The 23980-nt window shown below is 34.2% G+C and overlaps 1 protein-coding gene across 4 annotated transcripts in view; it reads left to right on the plus strand.

The window, feature by feature from the left end:
• The window catches only part of LOC140049981 (uncharacterized), a 98315-nt gene extending 74470 nt beyond the window's left edge, over positions 1–23845 (plus strand). For 2 of the 4 annotated variants that reach the window (XM_072094957.1, XM_072094956.1), the window contains exons 7-24: positions 1444–1542; positions 1970–2068; positions 2379–2477; positions 2868–2966; positions 4656–4754; positions 4976–5074; positions 5177–5354; positions 7637–7798; positions 8276–8539; positions 9103–9259; positions 9746–9897; positions 10033–10697; positions 12020–12097; positions 13011–13200; positions 14078–14243; positions 14630–14808; positions 15085–15266; positions 16847–23845. In XM_072094957.1, the coding sequence (XP_071951058.1) occupies positions 1444–1542; positions 1970–2068; positions 2379–2477; positions 2868–2966; positions 4656–4754; positions 4976–5074; positions 5177–5354; positions 7637–7798; positions 8276–8539; positions 9103–9259; positions 9746–9897; positions 10033–10697; positions 12020–12097; positions 13011–13200; positions 14078–14243; positions 14630–14808; positions 15085–15266; positions 16847–18754 (4875 nt within the window). In that variant the 3' untranslated portion in view covers positions 18755–23845. The remainder of the gene's footprint in view (positions 1–1443; positions 1543–1969; positions 2069–2378; positions 2478–2867; positions 2967–4655; positions 4755–4975; positions 5075–5176; positions 5355–7636; positions 7799–8275; positions 8540–9102; positions 9260–9745; positions 9898–10032; positions 10698–12019; positions 12098–13010; positions 13201–14077; positions 14244–14629; positions 14809–15084; positions 15267–16846) is intronic. The other 2 variants (XM_072094959.1, XM_072094958.1) reach the window with 2 other exon arrangements.
• The last annotated feature ends 135 nt before the right edge of the window (positions 23846–23980 follow it).

The raw sequence follows: 23980 nt of genomic DNA on the forward strand, positions 1-23980 counted from the left end.
GGGTCGCTGTTAACTCGTAATTAAGTTTATCAAATCTAATGGCACTTTTTCTATTCTCAGCATTCAGGTTCAATTCTTGATAAGTACCGTACCAGAATTTACAGTAAAGCATCTACACTATCAAACTTTATGTGACAAAAAAATGTGATGTGCCCATATATGGACATGATGATGTCATATCACTACCATATTTGGGTATATCACTACCATATTTGGGTATATCACTACCATATTTGAACACATCACTACCATATTTGAACACATCACAACTTTTTTTGTCAAATTAGTTTGATTGTGTAGACAGAGCTTTAGACTAACTAGCTGCATATCCGCATATTGTCATGAAAATGAAGGGTCACTCATAACTCAAGTTGATCAATCTAGTGGCACTCTTTCTATTCAGGTTCTGGTTCAAATCTTGTTTAGTACCAGAATTTAACTTTACGAAAGAAGCAACTGTATTTCTGTGATCAATGATTTAAGATGACGTGCGAAATGTAAAGAATTAAATCATAGAATACATAAATCAAAATGTCAAAGGTTACTACCAAACTCTTGATCCAAAAACGTGCTAGAAAAAAACACTAAATCCATTAATATATTATTACACTTTAAATTTCATATCATATATGCTTCACAAATTCCTAAGCCTCTAAAAGTCAAATAATCTTTAAGTAATATTCAGAATTTTTTATTTAATTTTTAGTTGTCAGAGTCATCATGGATTCGTACCTATATTTAATTGATTGATTTTTCATGAATATGTTTTCAACTCAGTTGAGATAATAAATTAAATATTTAAAATCTTGTCATTACTTGATATTAGGAGTAAGCATAAATAAGGTATCTCTTTCCTGAAGATGATTTTTTTTAATTGACATTTTTCAATCCGGTATTTTTCATTTTAAATTTGTTTTATTGATTGATGATATCATTTAAAATTATTCTATTTTAGAGATGATAACATTGTTTATCCATTTTTTATCTATTTGCCCTTCTGCGGAGAAGGGATTTTTAATATCCAAAAATGATTTGCAATTCAAGATTGGTATTCTCTATATAAAAAATATAAAGAAATATAGATTTGTTGAAATATTAAGATATTTATATTATGAAATTTTAATTAAAGTTAATTTAATTAGTTATCAGTTACAAAAACAGTCTCCATACTATAATACCCAGTTGTCATAAAGCTAAAGGAGTGCAAGAATGTAAACTTTACACAAATCTGTTTTTTATTTACATGGTTAGATTTTAAAAATTCAGAATTATTCAGAATTTATGGGGTTTTTTTAAAATTTGTGTTTTCATCAATATGGTGTGTGATTGTTTGTCAGATAGTATGATCATCAATAAATAAGTTTAAATAAATTTATATATGCTATGAATAATTTTTACTTATATACATTATTAACTTTTTGAATAATGTTTTTAATCCTTCAGTATGGAACAACAGGCCTGGTTTGGGCAGCAAGAAAGGGTCACATCGGTTGTGTTAGGGAGTTACTAGATCATGGTGCCAATCCTGATATTGCAGGCATGGTAGGTGCATTATCATCTTAGGCTATGTTCACACTAAGCCTGCTTGATATTGCAAGCATTGTAGGTTCATTATCATCTTAGGCTACATTCACACTAAGCCTGCTTGATATTGCAAGCATTGTAGGTTCATTATCATCTTAGGCTACGTTCACACTAAGCCTGCCTGATATTGCAGACATTGTGGGCTCATTATCATCTTAGGCTACATTCACACTAAGTCTGCTTGATATTGCAGGCATGGTAGTTGCATTATCATCTAAGGCTATGTTCACACTAATCCTGGATTTTGTAAAGAATCCGAAATGAGTGAACTACTGTATTAATTACTTATTTTACAATTTGAAAAGAAACATAAATTGTAAAATATTAGTTGATGAAAACTTTATTTGGGTGATTATACCATAACCTCTTTTCCTGTAACTTTCAGAACTCTTGGACTGCTTTGATTGTAGCCTCTAGAGGGGGCTACATCGATGTTGTTGAGAGAATTCTTGAAGAACATCCCAACATAAACGCTGTTGACAAGGTAAGCATACAGAGGTCCTATCTTGGAAAATTTTAGTACCTCTAGAATTTATGAAAGCAAGCCAAACAAGACAGTGTTAACATTTTTAAAAAATAGATGGTACATGCCCACAGATGGTTCTCGAATACACAGTAATTCCAGGCATACCCACAATGTTTATATTGTTGTGACAGTGACTGTGTATACTAGAGTACACCAGTGTAACCCCATTCCCATACTTGTCTCGAAAGATGTACTAGGTTCACATAATATGCACATGAGCTAGATATGTACACATCTGGAATATTTACAAATTTTCTTTTATTCGTAGGATGGACTAACAGCTTTATCCTCAGCTGCGAAGGAAGGACATGCAGATATAGTTGACTTGCTCTTGAATAAAGGCTCCTATGTTAACATCCAGGATAAGGTAAACATAGTAATTCAAACAACAACAAATATGAGCCACCAATGAGATGTTTTTTTATACAGTCAACTCTCTCAATACCGGACTCTCTGAAAACTGGAAACTCTCCCAAAACCAGACTGTTCTCAAAGTACAAAAGGTCCTAAATTCATTTTTACCATTAAAAACACATTCTGAATACCAGACATATTTGGCCAGCCCAAAGGTGTCAAGTATTGGGAGAGTTATTGTATTTTCAAATGGATTGAATTGACAGAAATGGCCTTATCTTATGTATTCTCACGCAAGAGTTTAAATCATTATAATTCAATTTTTCTCTATTAATTATATAGTCTTTAAATAAATTCCTCGGAAAAATGTAGTAAATATTTTGTATATTATTTCATTTTTCAGCATGACGACACTGTATTAATTCATGCTGTCAAGGGAAACCATATACAAGTGGTCAAGGTGCTATTGGTCAAGTATGCAGATGTTGATATAGCCGGAAATGTAAGTATTCAAAAAAGTCATCTATTACATTATAAATCCAAGGGTTTCCAAAACAGAAAAGGTTGCTTAGAATTTGCTTGACGGCCTATATACATATATATACATATTCAATTTCTATTTATTTCCACAATATAATAACATATAATATCACAATAACATATTGATAAACTAGTACAGTGTAGTTATAGCAGATTCGAATCCCGCCAGAGACATTTTTTCATACAAATAAAAATACGGAACTTTCGCCGATGACCTATGCTCAATGCGATTATGAGATCATGTTCCGGATATGAGCACTGTTTCAATAATTTGACAGTCATTATGTACATGCAGAGAATTTGGTCATGCTTACTTGCTCCCATTCTGGGGGCCTTTTTAGTCGCCTTAACACACAGTTATATGTACACTATCTATGATTAACTAAAGAAGGTATGTTTGACGATTTTATCTACAATTATAAGATATAAATTTGATATAACATTAATTTTGTATTCATTATTGATAATTTATACTTATTTATATCAATAAAACGCCTTGAGTTAATTACTTAAAATTCTGTTTAATTTTTTTTTTTAATCGTTCCACTAGCAATTTCAGTACTCTTTTTATGGAAGTCAATACTGCGATTTTAAAACCATTAACGGATCCATTCTATTGATTTTTAGATTGTAAATGTCTTCCTTAAGTCAGAATTTATCTGAAAGACGATCCATTTAGCATGAATACTGTATATCCCTAGTTGCTGTAAATGTCAGCCTTTATTACCATGCATAGATTCATTCCGTATCTTTTTACACTGAATATATCTTATATAATTACGGTATATAAATTTATCTTATCTGAGAACATTTTTAAGCAACAAATTGTTTAATTAATGTTCTTAATAGAAGTGTTCAGTGTATACTCATATTGAGTTTTTAGCACATGAAGTTAATCATTACCAAATATAATCCCATGCTCAAATATATATAATCCCATGCTCAAATATATTCTGTTTGATAAACTAGGAACAAGGTCAAGAGAGTTGGGTCATTCTTACATCTCTATTCCTCAACACATCTTTCATTGTTTCTAAAGCTCTGTCTACAAGTTTCAAACTAGTTTGACCATGGAGTACTCCATGGTTTGACAAAAAAAGTGTGATGTGCCCAAATATAGTAGTGATATGTCCAAATATGGTAGTGATATGACATCATCATGTCCATATATATAAGGTTGCAGGTTCGAATCCAGCCAGAGACATTTTTTCATACAACTAAAAAATACGGAACTTTCGCCAATGAGCTATGCTCGACGCAATTATGAGATCATGTTCCGAATATGAGCACTGTTTCTATAATTTACAGTATGATTTATATATATATATATATATATATATATGTACATCACATTCTTTTGTCACAAGTTTTAGTCTATAAAATGACCGATAACAATATGTAGGTCCTAGGTCTTCGGTTGTCAGAAATCAAAAGAGGGGATTTTGAGTGACCTCATAGGTCACATTAGTTTATCCTATCAGATTAATATATAAGCCTTGATGTTTTATAAACTAGTTAAACAAAGGGAAAGTAATATGCTGAGAGACCACATTGTCATTTTTGAAAAATGTGCATGACATTTTGTCCTAAAAATGAGAAACAGGCATGATTTTGATATTTACAAAGATGTTAACCTAATTTTTTTTTTCAGGACAAAAGAACGGCTTTGTTTTGGGCTGTGGATAGAGGAAATCCTGACATTGTTGAGTTGTTGTTGGAATTTAACGCAGAGACTGAAATTTGTTCAAAGGTAAATGTATTAAATGTGTACAATTTAAATTTGGACACTTACTATTGCCTGCCAACTCGCACGCATGAGTCTCCGGCAGGAGGACTAATTTGTTATGCCTTACACATACTCAATTAAAATTTCATTCATAAAAAAACATTTTTGTTTTTCATTGCCAAATGACAAAGCAGCAATTATAGTATTAAATATATTTTCTACAATTACTTTTAATTATTTGTTAGGATGGAGAAGCGCCCTTGCTTCGTGCTACAAGGAATCGCAGCAGTGAAATAGTCCGTCTTTTATTGGACTACGATGCAAAAGTTTCGACCACCGATAAGGTATTTCAATTTAATTTATTTTTTAGAAAATAAATTATGATTTAAACCTGAAATAATATTTTGTATACACTTTAAATTAAATTGTTTTCTTTGTTATGGTAGCGAGGAGACACCCCTCTACATCTGTCCATTCGCTTCCGAGATCGCCGGATATCTGAACTGCTATTACGCAACCCTAAAGATGGACGTCTACTGTACAAACCAAATCGAGCTGGAGAGACACCCTACAACATTGATGCATCGCATCAAAAAGGAATCCTTACTCAGATCTTTGGTGCCAGTAAGTGTACTTTGTAACTTGTAATGCAACAATGTAATACAAAAAGAGTATATATGCTGTGCCCTTGGGCATGGTTTGTGGATTAATCCATTAATTATAGAGGGATGTCCAAGGAATATTAATCTTTTCATATTATGGTACTCCCTTAAGAGGAGCACAGGCTATTGTTGGTTTAAACGGTAAAACGTTAACATCCAGAAAGAAGCATACATCTATGAAATTAGAATGATAAAATACTGTTTATTCACAATAGGCAGATTCACATAACCAATCAGATTTAAGGATTAGTTAGTGTTAGAAACATTTTGTTAGATACAATCAACCAATCAAATGTTGTATCATAAATTTACCTGATGAGTTCATGGCACATAATTAGTAACAGGTGTTTACTCATAATGAGACCCTAGGGTGATGTCACATGATCTCGTAAAACGTTCACAACATTAATTCAGTGTAATAATTAGGTCGATTGCATACCATTTTAATGAATATCCAGGGATCAATTAAATAGTAACATTAATAACATTCAGAAATTATTATAATGGTTATACTGTTGTTATTGGTGGTAATTAATATGCAAATTAGGTTAGATATGTGCATATAGATTATTAGGTCAACACATAACACACATGGGGAAAGATTTCATTCCAGCATGTGTGATTGTAATTTCTGATGATGACATTTTGAATGTCGAAATATTGAATGCTACCATGACATGAATTTCAGCTTGGAGTACAGTAGTGAATAAAGCTAATAAGTGACCCTTTTCTCTTCTTGATTTTCATTATTAATGATATATCGCAATCTGTAACAAATAGGTCTTGCTGTATATATGTTGATGACATTATTGAAATATTGAATGCTACCATGACATGAATTTCAGCTTGGAGTACAGTAGTGAATAAAGCTAATAAGTGACCCTTTTCTCTTCTTGATTTTCATTATTAATGATATATCGCAATCTGTAACAAATAGGTCTTGCTGTATATATGTTGATGACATTATCGAAATATTGAGTGCTACCATGACATGAATTTCAGCTGGAGTACAGCAGTTAATAAAGCTAATAGGTGGACCGTTATATTTTTTACAGTACTGTAATATGAATATATTAGTATAAAGATGGTAATTGAGTGTGCTAATCACCCAAATTAGGTTAGATATGCGCATATACAATTAGAGTTACTGTATTTTAAAATTGTAAATAAATTGATTGAATTTACAGTGAATTTTGACTGAAAGTTCATTCAGTCACTGCAACATTATATTACCTTTTGGGGGAAAAAGCATAATTTGTTTAAAAAAAAGAATTCTCCCTAAAGGTTGAACTTGGAAAAGGTTCTATTACAGCTACAATATAACACAAAATGAGGCCAGTTCATATATAATGATATAAAGGGCCTGTTCATTAAACAACAGCTTCCTAAAGTCTGGCCTATTTCACAAACAGCTGGCCCATTTCATACCTCATTGGAGAAATTTCTCTGCTAAATAATTGTTCCCCTCACTACGTATTCACTCGCAAAGTGTTGAATTTGTCTCGACTCCCTGTTAGTGTTACATTTTAATATTGCATGCACAGGCATCTGTAGTGTGTTATTAGATTTGAACGTTAAGGAGATCGTTATTTACGAGGAGTTTGTCATAAATGATTGTAGCATGTATTCTAGCATACATATACTGGTTTGAACTGTATAAGCAAGTTTAACAATTTTGTTACATTTTGATATGCAGACAAAAGAAATTGCTTAATCATTGTTAAGGGGGTACCTTTGGGACACACCAAAATGTTATTAGGGGTGTCCCCTAAACAGGGGTTGGCCGTAGTGTTAAAGTATATATTACATCTTGTTTTTTCTAAAAGAAAATTTCCCATTAATACAGATGTCCCAAAGGAGGAGTTCTACTGTGTATATAATTTTGAGATAACATTTTTTTAATGTTAGCATATAATACTAGTTCAGGTATATGTCCACCTTTCAAATCCTTAATTAAAGCCAAATTATGCTTAGGGATATTGTGCCAATGCATTTATATTTACAGTAGTCCTTGATAGAATTATGTCTGAGACTGTAATCATAATTCCAATCCAACCAAAATAAAAGTGATATAAATTTTTAATTAAATGAATAAAATAATATTAACACATATATTGTCAATCATATCTTTACTGTTTGTTTATTTGCTTTTCTAGTTTGATATAGGAAATTTGTAAATTTGTATTTTCTAATATAGGCATATGTAAAACAGTATTTGATATTAAACTATTTCTATCTTTGCAGAGAGCTTCACTCCGGGAGAAGACATCCAGGGTGAGCTGAGCGAGTTATATTGCAGCTCATTGGCCGATATGCTCAGTGAACCCACATTATCTCCACCAATCACAGTTGGGCTTTATGCACGATGGGGTAGTGGCAAGTGTTATGTGCTAAAGAAACTTCAAGGTAAATGTCCATACCCAAAGAGGATGACGACAGCTGTAGAGCTTTGTTTACACTATTAAACTTTTTGTGACAACAAAATGTGATATACCCATATATGGAGAAGATAATGAATACCATATTTGAGCATATCACTACCATATTTGGGTACATCACACCTTTTTTGTCATCATCCTTCGAATGAGTATAGTCATTGGTCTAAATAAAGAATAATAATAATGGTAGTCCTATATAGCACCTAATATAATGTTACTAAGCGCTTTACACACAAGATAAACAAAAACAGCAGAGGAACCATTTACACCACTCCAACACTTAAGAAAAAGTAAAGAATTGTCATTTGCCTGTACTGTGCTCTATGGAAGAGATCAGCCGACATTAGAAAACTTTAAGCATTTATCCTGCTCTTTTAAATTGGTTGAATGTCTTATAAGGTATGGTATGGAAGAATAATATATTTACTTGTTTATCTTACTGCAGAGGAATTAAAACAATATGCATCACAGAGTTTGATACCTCTGCTACAGCTGACATGGGCAATGTTTGGAGTTATTCTGTGTTTGTCGGGCTTTTTAGGTGTCATACTCTTTGTCGTGGCATCCGTTTTAGCAGCTAAGCCAGGCACTCCAACTCCTCCACCTGTACCATTGGACACGGACGACGTAGCTTCTGGGCCTATGTCACCTCTCAAAATTGCAATCGTTGGCGGATCTGTTTTTTTGGCAGTACTATATATATTTCTATGTAAGTGATAACCAATATATAACTGCCCTTTCACTTAAAGCCAGTTTTTTTTGTACTGGGTTTTATTTGTTTCTTTATTTAGAAAACGTCAGAAAAGTTGTGTTGAATTAGTATATTTTCTGTCTCTACCATCGGGGATGTACTGTAGCTGAATTAGTCAGTGGGTGACAACAAGTTAAGGGTGGGTGGGTAAGTTAGGTATCCAAAAGTTTCCTGGATGGGTGCTGTATTGAAATTAGGCTTGGTATATCTTAAGCTTCTGTCTACACCATCAAACCTTATGTGACAACAAAATGTGATGTTCTCATATATGAATATGATTATGTCATATCACTACCATATTTGGGCATATCACACTAGTTTGATAGTGTAGACGGAGCTTTTAATAGGACGCCTTAAAATGAGCTTTAATTGGGTGAAAGACTTTGAAAGTAGGTAGGCTACCCACCTCTGTCCTAACAGATGCAGATTCAAGGGGAGCCTAGTCAATCCAGCAGTGAGTTATTATATGCTTGTAACATGGAGGTAGATCGTAAAGTAAAGATATTTTTTTCTCTTTGCAGTTTTCATAAAATTTAGTAGTCGTAAGAAGTGGCATTTTGCATTGGCAATAAGTTCATGGCTAGCTAGTTGGATTAATTATATAGAATTATTGTTGAAGATATCTTACTTGTATCCACCCTCTGCTCCACCTCAAACTAACAAAGCATTGCCAATCAGGTAAGTTTCGCTCTTTTTTTGTGTAACATTTCATACGCATCCAACAACGAGCACAAACTCGCGAATTACAGGATGGATAAACTATTTTTTATCATGCTTATAATCTAAGTCTCATTTGAGGCTTAGGGAGTGGAGTTGAAAGAATCTTGAGTTACAACCCTGGCACAGGTCAGAATTGAATCCTGGACCCAGAGACTTGAAGCCAAGCATGTTAACCACCAAGCTACAGCTCCATTAAATATCTAATTAAATTTTGTTTTAATGTACTGCAGATAACCACAGTTCCAGAGAGCACGACTTGTGCCAAATTAGAAGTTACCATAAAAGTAGATAAAGTATGGCAAAATGAAAAATTCATTTTGTAGATACCTTTTGAAAACCTTTTACCAGTTGTGATTTCATCCACAAAAATAGTGACAGATTTAATTATTTCTAATTCATTTAAATAACTAATTATTTCAATATGTAAATTTGTTTAACTGAAAGATTTGTTTTTGCGGACCGCTTGAGACTAACAAATATTGGAGGTGAGACACCGTTGGCTCGTACTGTTGGTACGTTGTGCTCGGCCGTGGAAAAGGAATTTGGATTTATTGCTTCTCGTCTTGCTCGTGTTTTACGAACAAAAGTAGAGGAAGGTTGGTTTAAAGAAATTTGCTAGTTTTAATATCAATATCAACATCATCAATAACTTTTTCATCTTTGATATTCATAGAAAATAATACATTGTTATATTATTATTTTTATGATAAAACTGTTTTTCCTGTTTGCAGATAAATATGGTTATAAATGGAGATGTTGTGTTCCTCAATTTGCACTATCTGTTGCCATCTTTATTTGTTTTATTGTGTCAGCCATTTTGTTGGCACAATATCAATTTACAAACACAAAAATTAACATTGTAGTATACATTTTACTTGGCTTAGTTGCTGTTGCAATTCTTGTCAACTTGCCCGTTATCATGCGCTTTATATTTGCACTCTCGCAATCTCCTAAGACCCGTGTTTTGCGGTCGGCCAAGAAAGCCGACAAAAGGAAAACAAAAGCATTTTTACGTGTTTTGAAAAACGAGGTAGAACTTCTATCGCAGATGATCAAAAGCATTGACGCATTTCTTGGAACTCAGACACGTTTGGTTGTTATCGTGGACGGTTTGGACAGCTGTGAGCAGGAACATGTTTTACGTGTATTAGACTCTGTGCATTCGCTTTTTAACGGAACAGACAGTCCTTACATAACAATACTGGCGTTAGATCCTTATATTATAACAAAAGCCATAGATCAAAATCTTCATGAAGTCTTCAAAGAGACTAATATTAACGGGCACGATTACTTGCGCAACATCGTGCACCTTCCATTTTACTTGCAAGCAGGTATACAATTGCAGGAGAATCAACAAATAGCTGCTGTCCCCACAACAAATATGCTGCCATCCTCCGTAAGTATATTGTTTTTATTTTCTTCAATATTCTTCGGAAATAACTTTCCTCTATTTTAAAAGTAAGTCAACTCTTCAATCAACATTTTTAATTAGCTGGTTTAAAAAAAATGTTTGGAGTGAACCTATCAATCTGGTTAACTGCCTGTTGTGAACCATGTAAAAAGATCACATCCAACAAGAAAACCATGTACAAAGATCACATCCAACAAGAGAACCTTACTTTTAGTGGTTATTTTTTACTGGAAAACCTTTTCTTCAAATCTACTGTATTGTTTAAAAAAAATCAGGAAACCCATCAAAAAAATTTAATAATAAATAATAATTAAACTGTATGTATGAACTACAGTATAGTTCAATATAGCAGAGCCAAAGAAATTATTTTTTTTTTGAGAAATGATAATTATTTTAAGAATACAAATTTATTAAATATATTATATTAGTGTTTTTGCTTGTGCCTGGAATAGATCCTTATCACATAGAAAAGTAAATGTTTTTATGTTGTAGTTCCTTCCTTTCATTGTAGAGACTTTTCGATTGTAAATCTTCAAGAACTGTTAAACAACATGTATTACAATTATCTGCACATGCTTACAAATCAATTGGCGTTGTGGTAGCTTGCGCAACAATTGCAATGTGATGATAACACAATGCTGGTGGTTTTACAGCAGAAGTTTGCAACTGCTCTTTGTTGATTTCTAAAGTACTGTCTACACTATCAAACTAGTTGGACAAAAAAGTGTGATGTGCCTAAATATGGTAGTGATATGCCCAAATATGGTAGTGATATGATATCATGTCCATATAAGGGCACATCACAGTGTAGACAGGGTTTAACCTTGAAAACTTTATGGTTGAAACGTCTCTATTGTTGCATTGATAACCAGAAAACAATGTTATGTATTGTTCATCTGTACATAGTGTATTATAGATCATATTAGTGTGTAGTGTATGTATTGTATATACATCATTTTATTGTATAGTGTACATTGTAGTTTTCATGTATTTTGAGAGAATGTATTTATGTAGTAAAAGTATTCTGTCTTTTAGTTTGAGTTTTTCACATCATTTTGGGTTATTTTATCAATTTCATTTGAATACAGCACACACTGAATATGCAGTTTATTGTGACCACTCTCATCCATGTCCTCATGCAGACACACCCATACATCTACCACACCCCTTTCTCATGCAGACACGCCCACACATCTAGCACACCCATCGTGTTCCCACTCCTTTTGGCGTCAGGGTATATGTATTAGGTTTACATTTATTCGTTAAAACATTTTATTTATTCTGAGATTACCAACTTGCCTTGACAGCTCTATACCATCAAAGAAGAAAATGAGGTTAAGTCACAAGAACGACCTGTCCTTCAACGGCAAAAAGTGCTACAGTCGGTACTTATAACCCTTAATACGCCGTTTCACTTGTGCAGGGCATTGTGGGATGTCTTACTCATACTTTCATTTTTTCACCACAGCTACGCTAACAAAATAAACTATTAGATGTTTACTATAACTGATACTACTACTACTGCATGCTTTTAATTTGACTAATGTACTTTTTCGTTAGCATATAATAATCAGTTTGAGGTCAAAGGTTGTGTCCCTTTACTACCGTGACATCTAAAAGTGAATTCTTAGGCGTATTCAATTGTTGAATTACGAGACCCTCAAACTACTTGCAAAAGATAACACGCACAGCTCAGAGAGAACAGCGAAGGACGAGGAGCTAGATCTCTTTAAAACAGACTAGTTGGATAAAAAAATATTCTTTTGGGGTGTAGTGATGTAAGAGGATTTAGTAATTGTAGCTTGGTGTACATTTAGCTTAGTTAGTTGTTAAGAGCAAGAGGATAACTAAAATCTTTCCAGATCTGTAATCTACAGTAGGGCTATCCATCAGAATGAGTATGATTTGTCACATGAGGGACAATCATTAAATAAGAAATCCTCAAATTTTCCTCTAAATATAGTCTGATGATGATGATGATGATGAAACAGGTAACCTTTGACCTCAAAATGTATTTCCAGTTTGCACAGTTTTCTTTTAATAATCATTTTATGTTGGGTACGTATAGGGTATATTAACATTCACAAAGGTAAATATATCACGTACAGTTTATTTCTCTGTGATTTCCTATTGCACAATACTAATACGCATGCACTAGTATATTGTCATCATGGAGATAAAAATTAATTATTTTTTACCTCCATATTGTTCAGTAATTTCCATCAATGCAGTGTACATAGTTTGCAGTATTTTTATCTTTTTTATCATAATTAAACAAATGTTTTTTTATGATTCTAGAACGGATCTAACCCACCTTCACCCGATGCTGTTCGAGCTAATGGATCAAAGCGCCCCCGAATGTCTTCCGTAAATCAATCCTCTGTCACCAACACACGCGATGTCTCCAAATTGTTAATGTCGGACGAGCAGTTTAGCGATTTAAGTCCGCGTAGTATGAGACGTCTTCTTAATATTGTGTCTGTTACTGGTAAGTATAACATTTGTAACAACTGTATTAAGCTCTGTCTACACTATCAAACTGGCTTGACAAATGATGTGCCCAAATATGGTAGTGATATGACATCATCATGTCCATATATGGGCACATCACATTTTTTTTTTTACATAAAATTTGTAGTTGTAGTCATGGTGTCTTGGGAAACAATTTATATGTGTTTTTTTTTTTATTCTATAAATTTCATTTATTTCCTGGTAACACTTTGGGTGAGTCAGGTGTATCAGCCTTTGGTGTCTTCTGACTCATGGTCCCACAGGATAGTCAGCCTGGTTCAATGTATTTTCTGGTATCAACTTGTGAACCTCAACATGTAGTTGAGACACCTAGTTCAATTGAAATAGTTCTTCCATTCTACTGGTGGAATGAAGTGAATGTTTGATTCTTCTGATAATCACTTTGAAACTCAAACGAAGCTATACTGGGAATGAGTGCAATGACAGCTGCCTCCTCCCAAGTACACCCCCTCTACCCAAAGTCACCTCCCTCCTCAAACTCACTCTTCTTCACAAAGTCACCACTCCCCAAAAAGTCACCACTCCCCACAAACTCACCCCTCCCCACAAATTCACCCCTCCCCACAAACTCACACTCCCCACAAACTCACCCCTCCCCACAAACTCACCACTCCCAACAAACTCACCACTCCCCACAAACTCACCCTCCCCGCAATCTCACCCCTCCCCACAAACTCACCACTCCCAACAAACTCAGACTAGGAGAACCTCAAACCTATTGTGCTGCTTAGCCGCTCTTAATTCTTCCAATCAAGACATTTGTTGTCCGGATAAACACACAATATAGGTAGTTGTGAAATGAACATGTAAAATTCTTGTTTTACTTTTTCTAGGCCGGTTGTTACGAGCTCATGGGATTGAATTCAAGTGGCAGAAGCTAGCTAGTTGGGTGAACATGACAGAGCGATGGCCATACCGTACATCATGGCTTGTTGTTGTTTACCTCTACAATGAGACATCCAACGATGATGAGCTTCCTCTACAAAACCTCTATGAAAAGTAAATTTTTGTTTGTTTTTATTGTTTTTCTGCACACACATTTCCAATTCGAGAAACAAAATTACACTAGTTGTTAATGTGCGGAAGAAGGACAAAATAAATTTGCAAACTTCTACAATGTTTCTAGGATTACCTTACATCTCCAGTGGCCGTATCTGCCATTCACTCATAGGCTATTTAGGGAAACAACCTTCAAATTGAAATATTCTCTTATCTTAATGAATACCACTTAAAATATTTATTCACTGACTTAAGTGAAATACGTAGTGTAGTGTGATTGGGGAATACAGCCACAAGGATTCGTGATTCCATAAAGTGATATTCTTACCTATAGTTTGAATTGAAATTCTTTGAACATTCAAATACCTTTTACTTTATATTTGTAGGTACGTTGACTTTATGCCATCATCAGTAGAAATTGAGCCTAAACTTGATTTGGACCAAGACCTCCGTAACTTCCAGCTGTACCTTAGCAAGCAAACCACAAAGCTTACCATTGAAGACATCAGGAAATTTCTGCCATGTTCCTGTAGTCTGGACCCACAACTACGCAAGCACATAAGAGGTAAGTAGTATTAGAGTAGAACCCCTCCTATGGGACACCACTATTCAGGAGACACCTATTAAGGGGACATTTTCTTATGAAATGAACAAGGAGAAATATATTATTTTAGCCCTACGGCCTATTTTATTCATTGGAAATTAACAATGGGCAAAATATATTTTAGCACTATGGCCTACCTCATTCATGAAAAACCCCTATTTATTAAGGGGAAATTTTCCTATAAATGAAATGAACAAGGAAAATGTAATGTTTATTTTTCTTCTTTTTTTTCTAAAGATACAATCGATAATACACATACTGGGTCTGCTCACACGTTGTCCACCATTGCACGTCCAAATAGCTTCATTCCTAGCTACGTCGGTCGTGAGTCTCCAGGCGTGTCGTTACATTCAGCGATCAGCGAGACTGCACGTAAACTGAACTATACAATGAACGTGCAGAATCCGTTTCAGAAACGAGTAAGTTTGATAAATGCATAAATTACTTTATTCTTTATATGTATTTTTTTTTCAACTTAAAGATTTTGATGTTCAGTGACATTCCACAGAGACTAATTGAATCCCTAATTAAACTGATTGTTTTGCCAAATTAAATTAAACTATTATAGTTATTTTTTCAAACAGGGAAGTGGTACCATATAATATTAATAATCTGTCAAATATAGATATCAAAAAGTAGTTCATAATTCAATTATAGCTGTCAAAAGAGAGATAGCGTGCCCCAAACACTATTCCTGGATCTGTACTTGTTAACACATGCTACTGTAAATGTTGTTACATATTTAGACAGAATTCTTGGTTGTCATGAATTACAGTAAATGTTTGATTTACTTCTCTGAAGAGTTGAACTATCTTGTCTTTATATTGGCCTACTTTGACTAAATTAGGAAATGACGCGTTATGTGTCACTCCACATTATATCAGTTGCAAAATGCAATACATTTTAAAAATCCTAATCAAGTTAGATAGATTTTCCTTTTTTATCATTAAAGATCCTAATCCTTAAGTTTCTATCTCTCTCTGTTATGTTCTTAGTTGACCAAGCAGCATTTTTATTTTTTTCTGGAAAATATTATACATGAAACGCAATGTGTGCTAAAATATGTTAAATGTTACCAATATTAAGTCAAATAGCTGTCTAGAACCTAGACTAAGTCTACACTAGTAAACTTTTGTTTGCAAACTCTGAGATTGCTGTTAGCAGAAGGTTGCTCTTAAGGGTCTTTCAGACTTGTTCCTGCACGGTTCCAGTCTGGTGCCAGCAAATCAAATCAATGTTGCGTTTTCATGCGGTTACGCGCATTTAGGTTGGTGCATAGCTGTGTGGAGCATCGTGAAAACAAAACATTGATGTTCAATTCGCTGGACCGGAACCTTCCGGACCAGGTGCGACAGACCCTTTACAGTCCATCCAGGGGTTACATGGCTTCCTGTAGTCATATGAACCTCAGCCTCTGGTGGTAAGTACAACCTTCTCCCACCAGTGGCTTCTCCCACCAGTGACAAGAGTTAGCATATAAAAGTTTGTTTGTGTAGACTGGCTTTACAGGGTTTGGCAATGACAATCATCATTGCTCCTAGTAAGCTATTGACCATGAGGTTAAAAGTTTGAAACTATCACTACATTTTCTAGACAATAACTTTTTCTTAAATTGTTTCTGGAAGAAACCATTTAAGTACACCACTGAAACTTATGAGCAATCTTTTCATATTTTTCACCAAGTCTCTTGAGATTATGTATCTTTTCATTCCGGATACTTGGTGTCATTGTACTATTCATATAGTAGCAAGGCTGAATTAATTACTATTTTAATTCATTTTGATTAATATTTCAACTACGAATGTTGAATATTGCACACCCTGACCCTTATCTTATCAAATGTTGGTTGACATCAATTTGACCTCTTATTCTAAATGTTGAGCTGACAATGACATGAACTAAATAAGATGTTGATTAGTACAATTTTTAAAATTATTAGCACTTAATAAATGTACGTTATCTTTTACTGGAAATAAATAACAGTATGCTTATTTTCTAGACACCACAATATAGTGGCACTACACCTACAGTAAAAGATGTCTGTGATCGTTTGTTGAACCTTGACGGCTTAGATCCAAGTGCAATTCCAAGATACCAAGCAAAGATTGCAGAACACAACATTAATGGGCATGTTCTTCAACAGTGTGACATAGATGAACTAAGGAATATCCTTGGAATGTCATTTGGAGATTGGCAGATTTTCCGCGGGATGGTTCTCCAGTTACGAGATCAAATGATGTGCTTTCCCTGTGGAGGTAGCATCTCCAGTTGTGACCAGGCCCAAAATGAACCGGTCATCACGACTAATCCAGTACCGTCGGTTTCTTCACAATCTCATAATGACTATTTAAATCTAAGCTTTGAGGAACTTAGAAAAAGCTCACGACCACCTTCTTCGGACTCTTCCACCCATTCTGCCTTCCACACCTCCCATCCGTACCTTGGCATGTCACCAAGTGAGCATCATAGCAACTCGATAGGAGGACTACCAATTGGTATTATTGGCATTAATTATAGTGTAGAGGATGAGAAAGCCAAGAAGACCGCTAAGAAGTCAAAGATCAAGACCAGTGCAAATGGTGATGGGCTTGTTCCTGCTATTACAACTCCTCTGTCTTCAGTAATTGCCTCTTACAGCTCTAGAAATGATGCAAAGTTTCTGCAGAAACAAAATGGAACTGCTCATACTGGTTATTCAGGTATGGCTACGGAGTGCGATCGGACCGGATCATCTGGATCCACTGCCATCCATGAAGTATTAGCAGCAGACGGTGAACCTGCTGTGTTCCAGATTGGAGGAGATGAAAACTTGCCAGGGTCAGAAGAAGAAATGTCCGAGATGTGGGAGGAAGAATTCCCTAAAGTTGGTGAAGAGAGTCCGAAAAGGAGGTACAGATTTGGTGTAAGTCAAAACTCCTTGGCTGGAAGTATTGAAAAACTAAAAACTAAGCTGTCGCATAGTATTGAAAGCTTACAAAAGCGGGGCGACGAACGTGAAAGTTTGTTAGGCAAGTCTTTGAGAAGTGGTGGTAACGGTTATCATGAGACTCATTTACATTACAACAGAAGTAACGAGAGTCTTGATGAAAGAGATGGTGTTCCTCTTCTTCAAGCCTTACATCAGGGGAACCCTGACGCAACTCCCACCTCTTTAGAGAATGACAGTGGCCATGTCAGCTCTAGCGAGAAAAATTCTCCAACAGATGCTGCTTTGAAAGCTGCAGCTGCAGCAGCATTGTCTCCAAAACCACTTGATAGTCCCACCAGAAAAATCCACCGCGATATCGACAAAGCTCTGCAAGCGGCAAGAGCAGCTCAAAGAGCACAGCATTCAGATTCCCCAAATTATCTAGATCAGCAAGATTACCATATAGATGATCGAACATCTCATGAACAATCCCTTCTGTCAGGCTATTCATTCTACACAAGTAACCAAGAACTTCCAGGCGTTCCAGAAAGTGATAACTTCCCGGTGTTGACGAGTTCCTCTGCATCGTTCCCAAACACTCCTCAAAAAGGTCTGCCCAATACTAACAACAACGGGAAGATGTACTACAAGTCAATACAGTCGATGGACGAGTACAGTGGAGTACCGATGTCTCTGCGACCGTTGATCCGCAGTCGCTCAACTCCGAACCAGTTCTCGGACGAATCATCGTACTTCACAAAGCAGGTTCAAGAGGGAAGCATGAAAACTCTGGACCAAAGCTTTGAAGCTTTTGTGACACTGACAGCTGAGCAGAGTAACAGGAGGCATGTAAACTACGATGGAGAAACAGCGTCGCCTGTCCGCGCTCAGAGTAGCCCTTATCGAATGTCTGCCCCAATGGAAGTATTCAGCATAGCTCAACAGGGCTCTCTGGATATTAAGCATCATCCAAGGCAACATAGCGACACTTTAGTTTGAACATAGCAATAATTATACAGAAAATGATCATGTGACTGATAATAAACTGCATTATTGGAAAGAAAGCTGGAAGAATACTGATTAATGCAAGATTTACGCAAGAGATATTGAATATTGTATGATATATGACAGAAAGAAAATTCCTACCAAATGTGCATACATACTTCGTATTGGTACTACTACCTGACTAACACTTTGAAGGCTGAAAATGTTTTGTTAAAATGTGATGTTAATTTTGATGTTTAAAACTATGAAGAGAACAAATAACCTTTATAAACTGTGCGATTATTTATTAGAAAGTGGTAGTTGGTGAAATTTCAGTAGCGGAATAGAAGTTACAATATGTACAATGTTCAGGTTGCCATTTCAACCTTGGTGCTTGTAATTATCTAGTACATGTGACTTGTTTGGAAATTTGTTGATGTTGACCTTTTAGATGGTCGCCATAGATGTAGACCCAAAGTTTACTTAGTGACCGTTTGTTGTCATGGTAACCTGTCATCGTAGACGATGAACTGTGGTCTTGGTGACCTACCTATATTGCCATAGAGGGTGACCTAAATTCTTAAGTGATTGTCGTCCTGTCTCTCAATGGTGACCTTTTGTCAATTTGGTGACCTGTGTTGTTATGGTGACCCATGTGTTGTCATAGATGGTGACCTTTTCGTGTCTCATAGATGATAACATTGTGAAATCATAGGTGTTGATGGTAACATTTTCATATATAGTGGCATTGTGTATTAGATGGTGACCTTTTACCATCATAGATGTTGACCTTGTGTCATCATAGATTTGTTGACCTGTGTGTGTTGTCATATCGATGACCTATGACCTGTGGTGCTTTGTGCTATTAAATGTAAGATGAGTATTTTTATTGAAATGGTGCCACACGTTTGTATTTATTTATGTGTGTAGAGACATTTTAAAATTTAGATTTACAATGAAAAATATTTTTTAATTTAGTAATGAAAATATGATATACAGTTTTTTGGCATATTTATAAATTTAATTATTACCAATACTTTTAAAACTATAGATAACTGTTTTTTTTTACTTTATAATTTCACTAAATATTAAAATAATTTGTGTTTAATTTGAAATTTAATTATACTAAAAAAAACGAATAAATTTAGTCACGAGTGCTATATTTTATTTGACTGTTTAAATATCAAATACGCTTAAACAATAAATATTGTTCTGAATTTGACTAATTTAAAACAAATTAATAGTCTATGTTAAATAAGGCTATTGTCACTGTTAAACATTGTATTTTAAATTGTGTATATTTATTAAGAGAATTATTGATGTTGAAGTCTAACCTAGTACAAGGAGAGAAAGATTGTCATCCTATTAAAGCATTTGATTGGCTAACGGCAATGATATGGAATCTTTATATCACTTTATTATCACCTTTTGAACATTATTTTAGTAGACATTCCTATAAGTATTTTAAATCTCAATTTTTGAATGCAGTTTTTTTCATCAATTTTGATGAACAATTAGAGGAATAAAGTTTTTTATCTTTACAATTGAAAAAAAATATCTTACATAAAATCTTCCAGTCATTATTTTAATAATAACGTTTTAATTAGTAGTGCAATATAATGAAATATACAATCCTGAGTAATGATTTTCTTAATATTATAATTTATTATATTTTTATTCAGTGTACGGGTTTCTCGTCCAATACTTCCAACTTATAGTACAGGGTTCATACTGGTAATTGAAAACCTGGAACAAAATCATGGAATATTAGAAAATGTCCTACATGAAAAATCATGACAAATTTTGCTTTCGCTCAAAAGTCATGAAAATAAAATTGAATTGTTTTACTTAAATAATAATTAATTTTGATAATTTTTCTTTACAGGATAATACAGTAAATCCCCTATTAAGGGACACTTTCCCTTGATATGAACGAGATACATTTGTGTTAACACTTAGGCCAACCCCTATTATTAAACGGACGATCTTAATAAGGGGAACAATTTGACCCCAAGGGTATCTCCTTAATAGGAGTTCAACTGTATTCGTATACTAATGTGTTTAGATAACTTCAATTGTGAGGCGTCATGTTTTAAATTTATTATACATATTTTGGCACTTTGTTATTGTAAAGGTTGACCGGAGAAACCTCGCATAAAGGACACGAGAAAAGAGGCAATGATCGTTTCTTTTCGTACATAAGTTGGGGACCCTTGTGAAACGTCACAACATGAACATGAATATTCATTAGTCATACCCATCGCGTCCCCGGTGCTGACCTATCATTTTACCAGGGTCAATTACGCACAGTACAGGTGGATGTGCTTATCATATTGAAATTACGCAGAGAGTGATACAAACTTCGATGATTCATAATAATATGGCCTTCGTCATTTTCCATTCCTTTTCTGTCTGGTCCTTTTATATATATTTACGTTTATAAGCAACTGTGATTAATAGCTGTCATTCTTAATTTTGTAGCGTTTGGTATTGATTTTATAACCCTAAATTTTTATCATCACTAATTTTCTATTTTGAATATTATTATTATTACACTAATATATATTTTTATTTATTGTTTATTACCAAATTGTTACGTATGCCTATTCTTGCGGCAACACCACGTATTTAGTTTAAGGCTTGGGAATTATTTTTGTAATTCAATTTTTTAATTCATCATTTTTGTCATTGATTATTTCAATGTTTATTTTTCTAACTTTTTTTCAAATATCTTATTCTGAATATATGATGTGTTTTTCAAAAATTAAAAAAAACTTCTGGTAGAAGGGTTGTTTAAAAAGGTTTTTTTTTTAATTAAAAAAATTGTTCGGCCATAAAACAATGCCGTATGTGGCAACAATTAACTTTTCTTTCGCAATATGCGTATGTAAACCGTTCATTTTGCGCCTCCCTTGCATAACTATTGTATTATAATAATAATACGATAAGTCACAATTTCAGTATATTACATCCGAACTTTAATTCGCCGTATCGGTTCGTTGCTATCAAGTTAACCATGGTAGCGGAAAACCTGTAATACGCCTAGCACACGATCAACTGTGTGTAATAAGAAACAAACCTGATCCAATCGGATGGTAATCTATCAAACATTAAATAAAAAGTGAAATTATCGAGTACAAATGCAATTACGATTTACAGAAGATGTCGTTATTAATTCAAATGGTTTCCTCTAAATTGGACTTATCAGATTGATTGTAAATGTTTGCGATTTGTCATCAAACGGGCATAAAAAGGGACTCCTTTTGAACAGTAGAACACCGAACAATCTTACTTTAATTCAAAGTTCTTATTTTTCTGAAAACTTTAATGGGTAGCTCCGGCGGGTTAAAGGAGCACCACTTTTAAAAAAACGGACTTTTTTTCACAATGCTTTCTGCTTTAACGCTGTCAACAAATAATAGAGTTAATATTATATTTTATTTACATTTAGAATATAACTAACAATAAAAGTTCTAAACCCAGAGTTAACCTTTGACTTCTATGTAAACGCGCTGCGCTTTAATAGGCTACAAATACTGTACAACAATCGACCTGTCGCGATCCTTTATACTCGATCAGTTATAGTCAATGCATTACAATAAATATGTAATAGCTATTTAAGTTGTAAGAATTTTGACCCGAATATAAATTGTTTAATGTACCTTCATTAATGGCATCCTTTTGTTGTTATCAAATCCCTCGGATATGTGTCTACGCTCATAATTTAATAATCTAGCCTTAGCCCACAACCTCTTCGTAAAAAAAGCACCTATTCGCCTTGAATTATAATGTCGGCTTAGTGTTTGTATTGTTAAATTTTAAATTGTAGTATAATCTGCGAAGTATTGTTTCTTTGAGGATATAGGCCTAAATACGGTGCAACATTAAAAGCATTTGTCTGTCTGTCCGAAGTGGTCCGACAACAAGCAGGCAATATAACAAGCAGGCAATATAACAATCAGGCGATATAACAAGCAGGCAATATAACTCGCAGGCGATATAACAAATTCGTGTCAAATCCACCGTGTATAACAAAAACATGATTTTATGCCGAAAAGAAACGAAATCAATTCTACTAAGTGTATGTTTTAAATTCTTCTTGAATGATGGTTATGTTATGGTATGCATTTCTTTTTTATTCCTCATGTGAAATACAGGTGATCAACATTTGTCCTTTAAATGATAAATTAACAAAATGTAGCGATAAGTGACTTAAATCAAACATTAGATTTATATATCAATGAAGCTCAAACAGTAACTTTTTAGACTAAACACTTTCATTGTAGCAATGATTTTTGTGTGAGAAGAAAAATAAAATAAATAATGCAATATTATTAGTAAGATTAAACATTGTTAGTATGTAGATTTTGGTGTTAGATTGTATAAAATAAAAACAACAAGGAAAAAATATGTATTGTGGAATGCTTGGTTGCCCAACTGGTATTGATGTGTGTGTATATTTTTTGTTCTTGATTGCATTGACAATCAAGTTATATACATACGATTTCATAGAATGGTGTTTACAAACTTAAAGTAGAATTTAAAATAGTATTTGTCTATTAAATATCATCGGTGACGCCACAAAGAAACACGAACTTTGACGCGCGCGTTGAAATGCTGATGGTTATGATTCGGTTTATTGTACGCGCGCGTCCAAACACTGAAAAATAACGTTTTTTGTACGCGTGCATTCATTTCTGTCTTTGACGCGCGCGTTCAAAAACCGATAATGATAGAATCAATGTCAATAATATTTTGTACGTACGTGTGCATCGACTTTGTGTTCATCGTGGCGTCATTGACGACATAAGTAGCCTAAGTTTCATCAATAATGATCGTAACAAGTGTTGTACAGTAAACGGCAGAGTATGGTTGTTTATCCACTCGCTGCTGGTCAGTTTAATCAAAGTATATTGTATTAATGATTATATTAAGAATAAATCCCCTTTTTCAGAGTGCAACTTGAGTGTTTATAGTTTTGTTTTTAAGCACGTGTATTTTGTGAATCACCGGTTAAATGTCTGACTTGATTCGCTTCGCGCGAACTATGCGGAATTTCTTGTTGAACATATTTTACTGCTTATTTAGCGAAAACAGAATGTCATAATTGCGATTATGATTTGCTTACGGGCGCAGTGATCAGTTCCGCGTATACATTATAGGATTACATTGTAACCGTCTCTCGTAAATCAAATGTATGGAGGGTCAACATAAGTACGCATTAAAGTTACCGTACATCAT

The sequence above is a fragment of the Antedon mediterranea genome, chromosome 5 (genome assembly GCF_964355755.1).
Source record: "Antedon mediterranea chromosome 5, ecAntMedi1.1, whole genome shotgun sequence".
NCBI lineage: Eukaryota > Metazoa > Echinodermata > Crinoidea > Comatulida > Antedonidae > Antedon > Antedon mediterranea.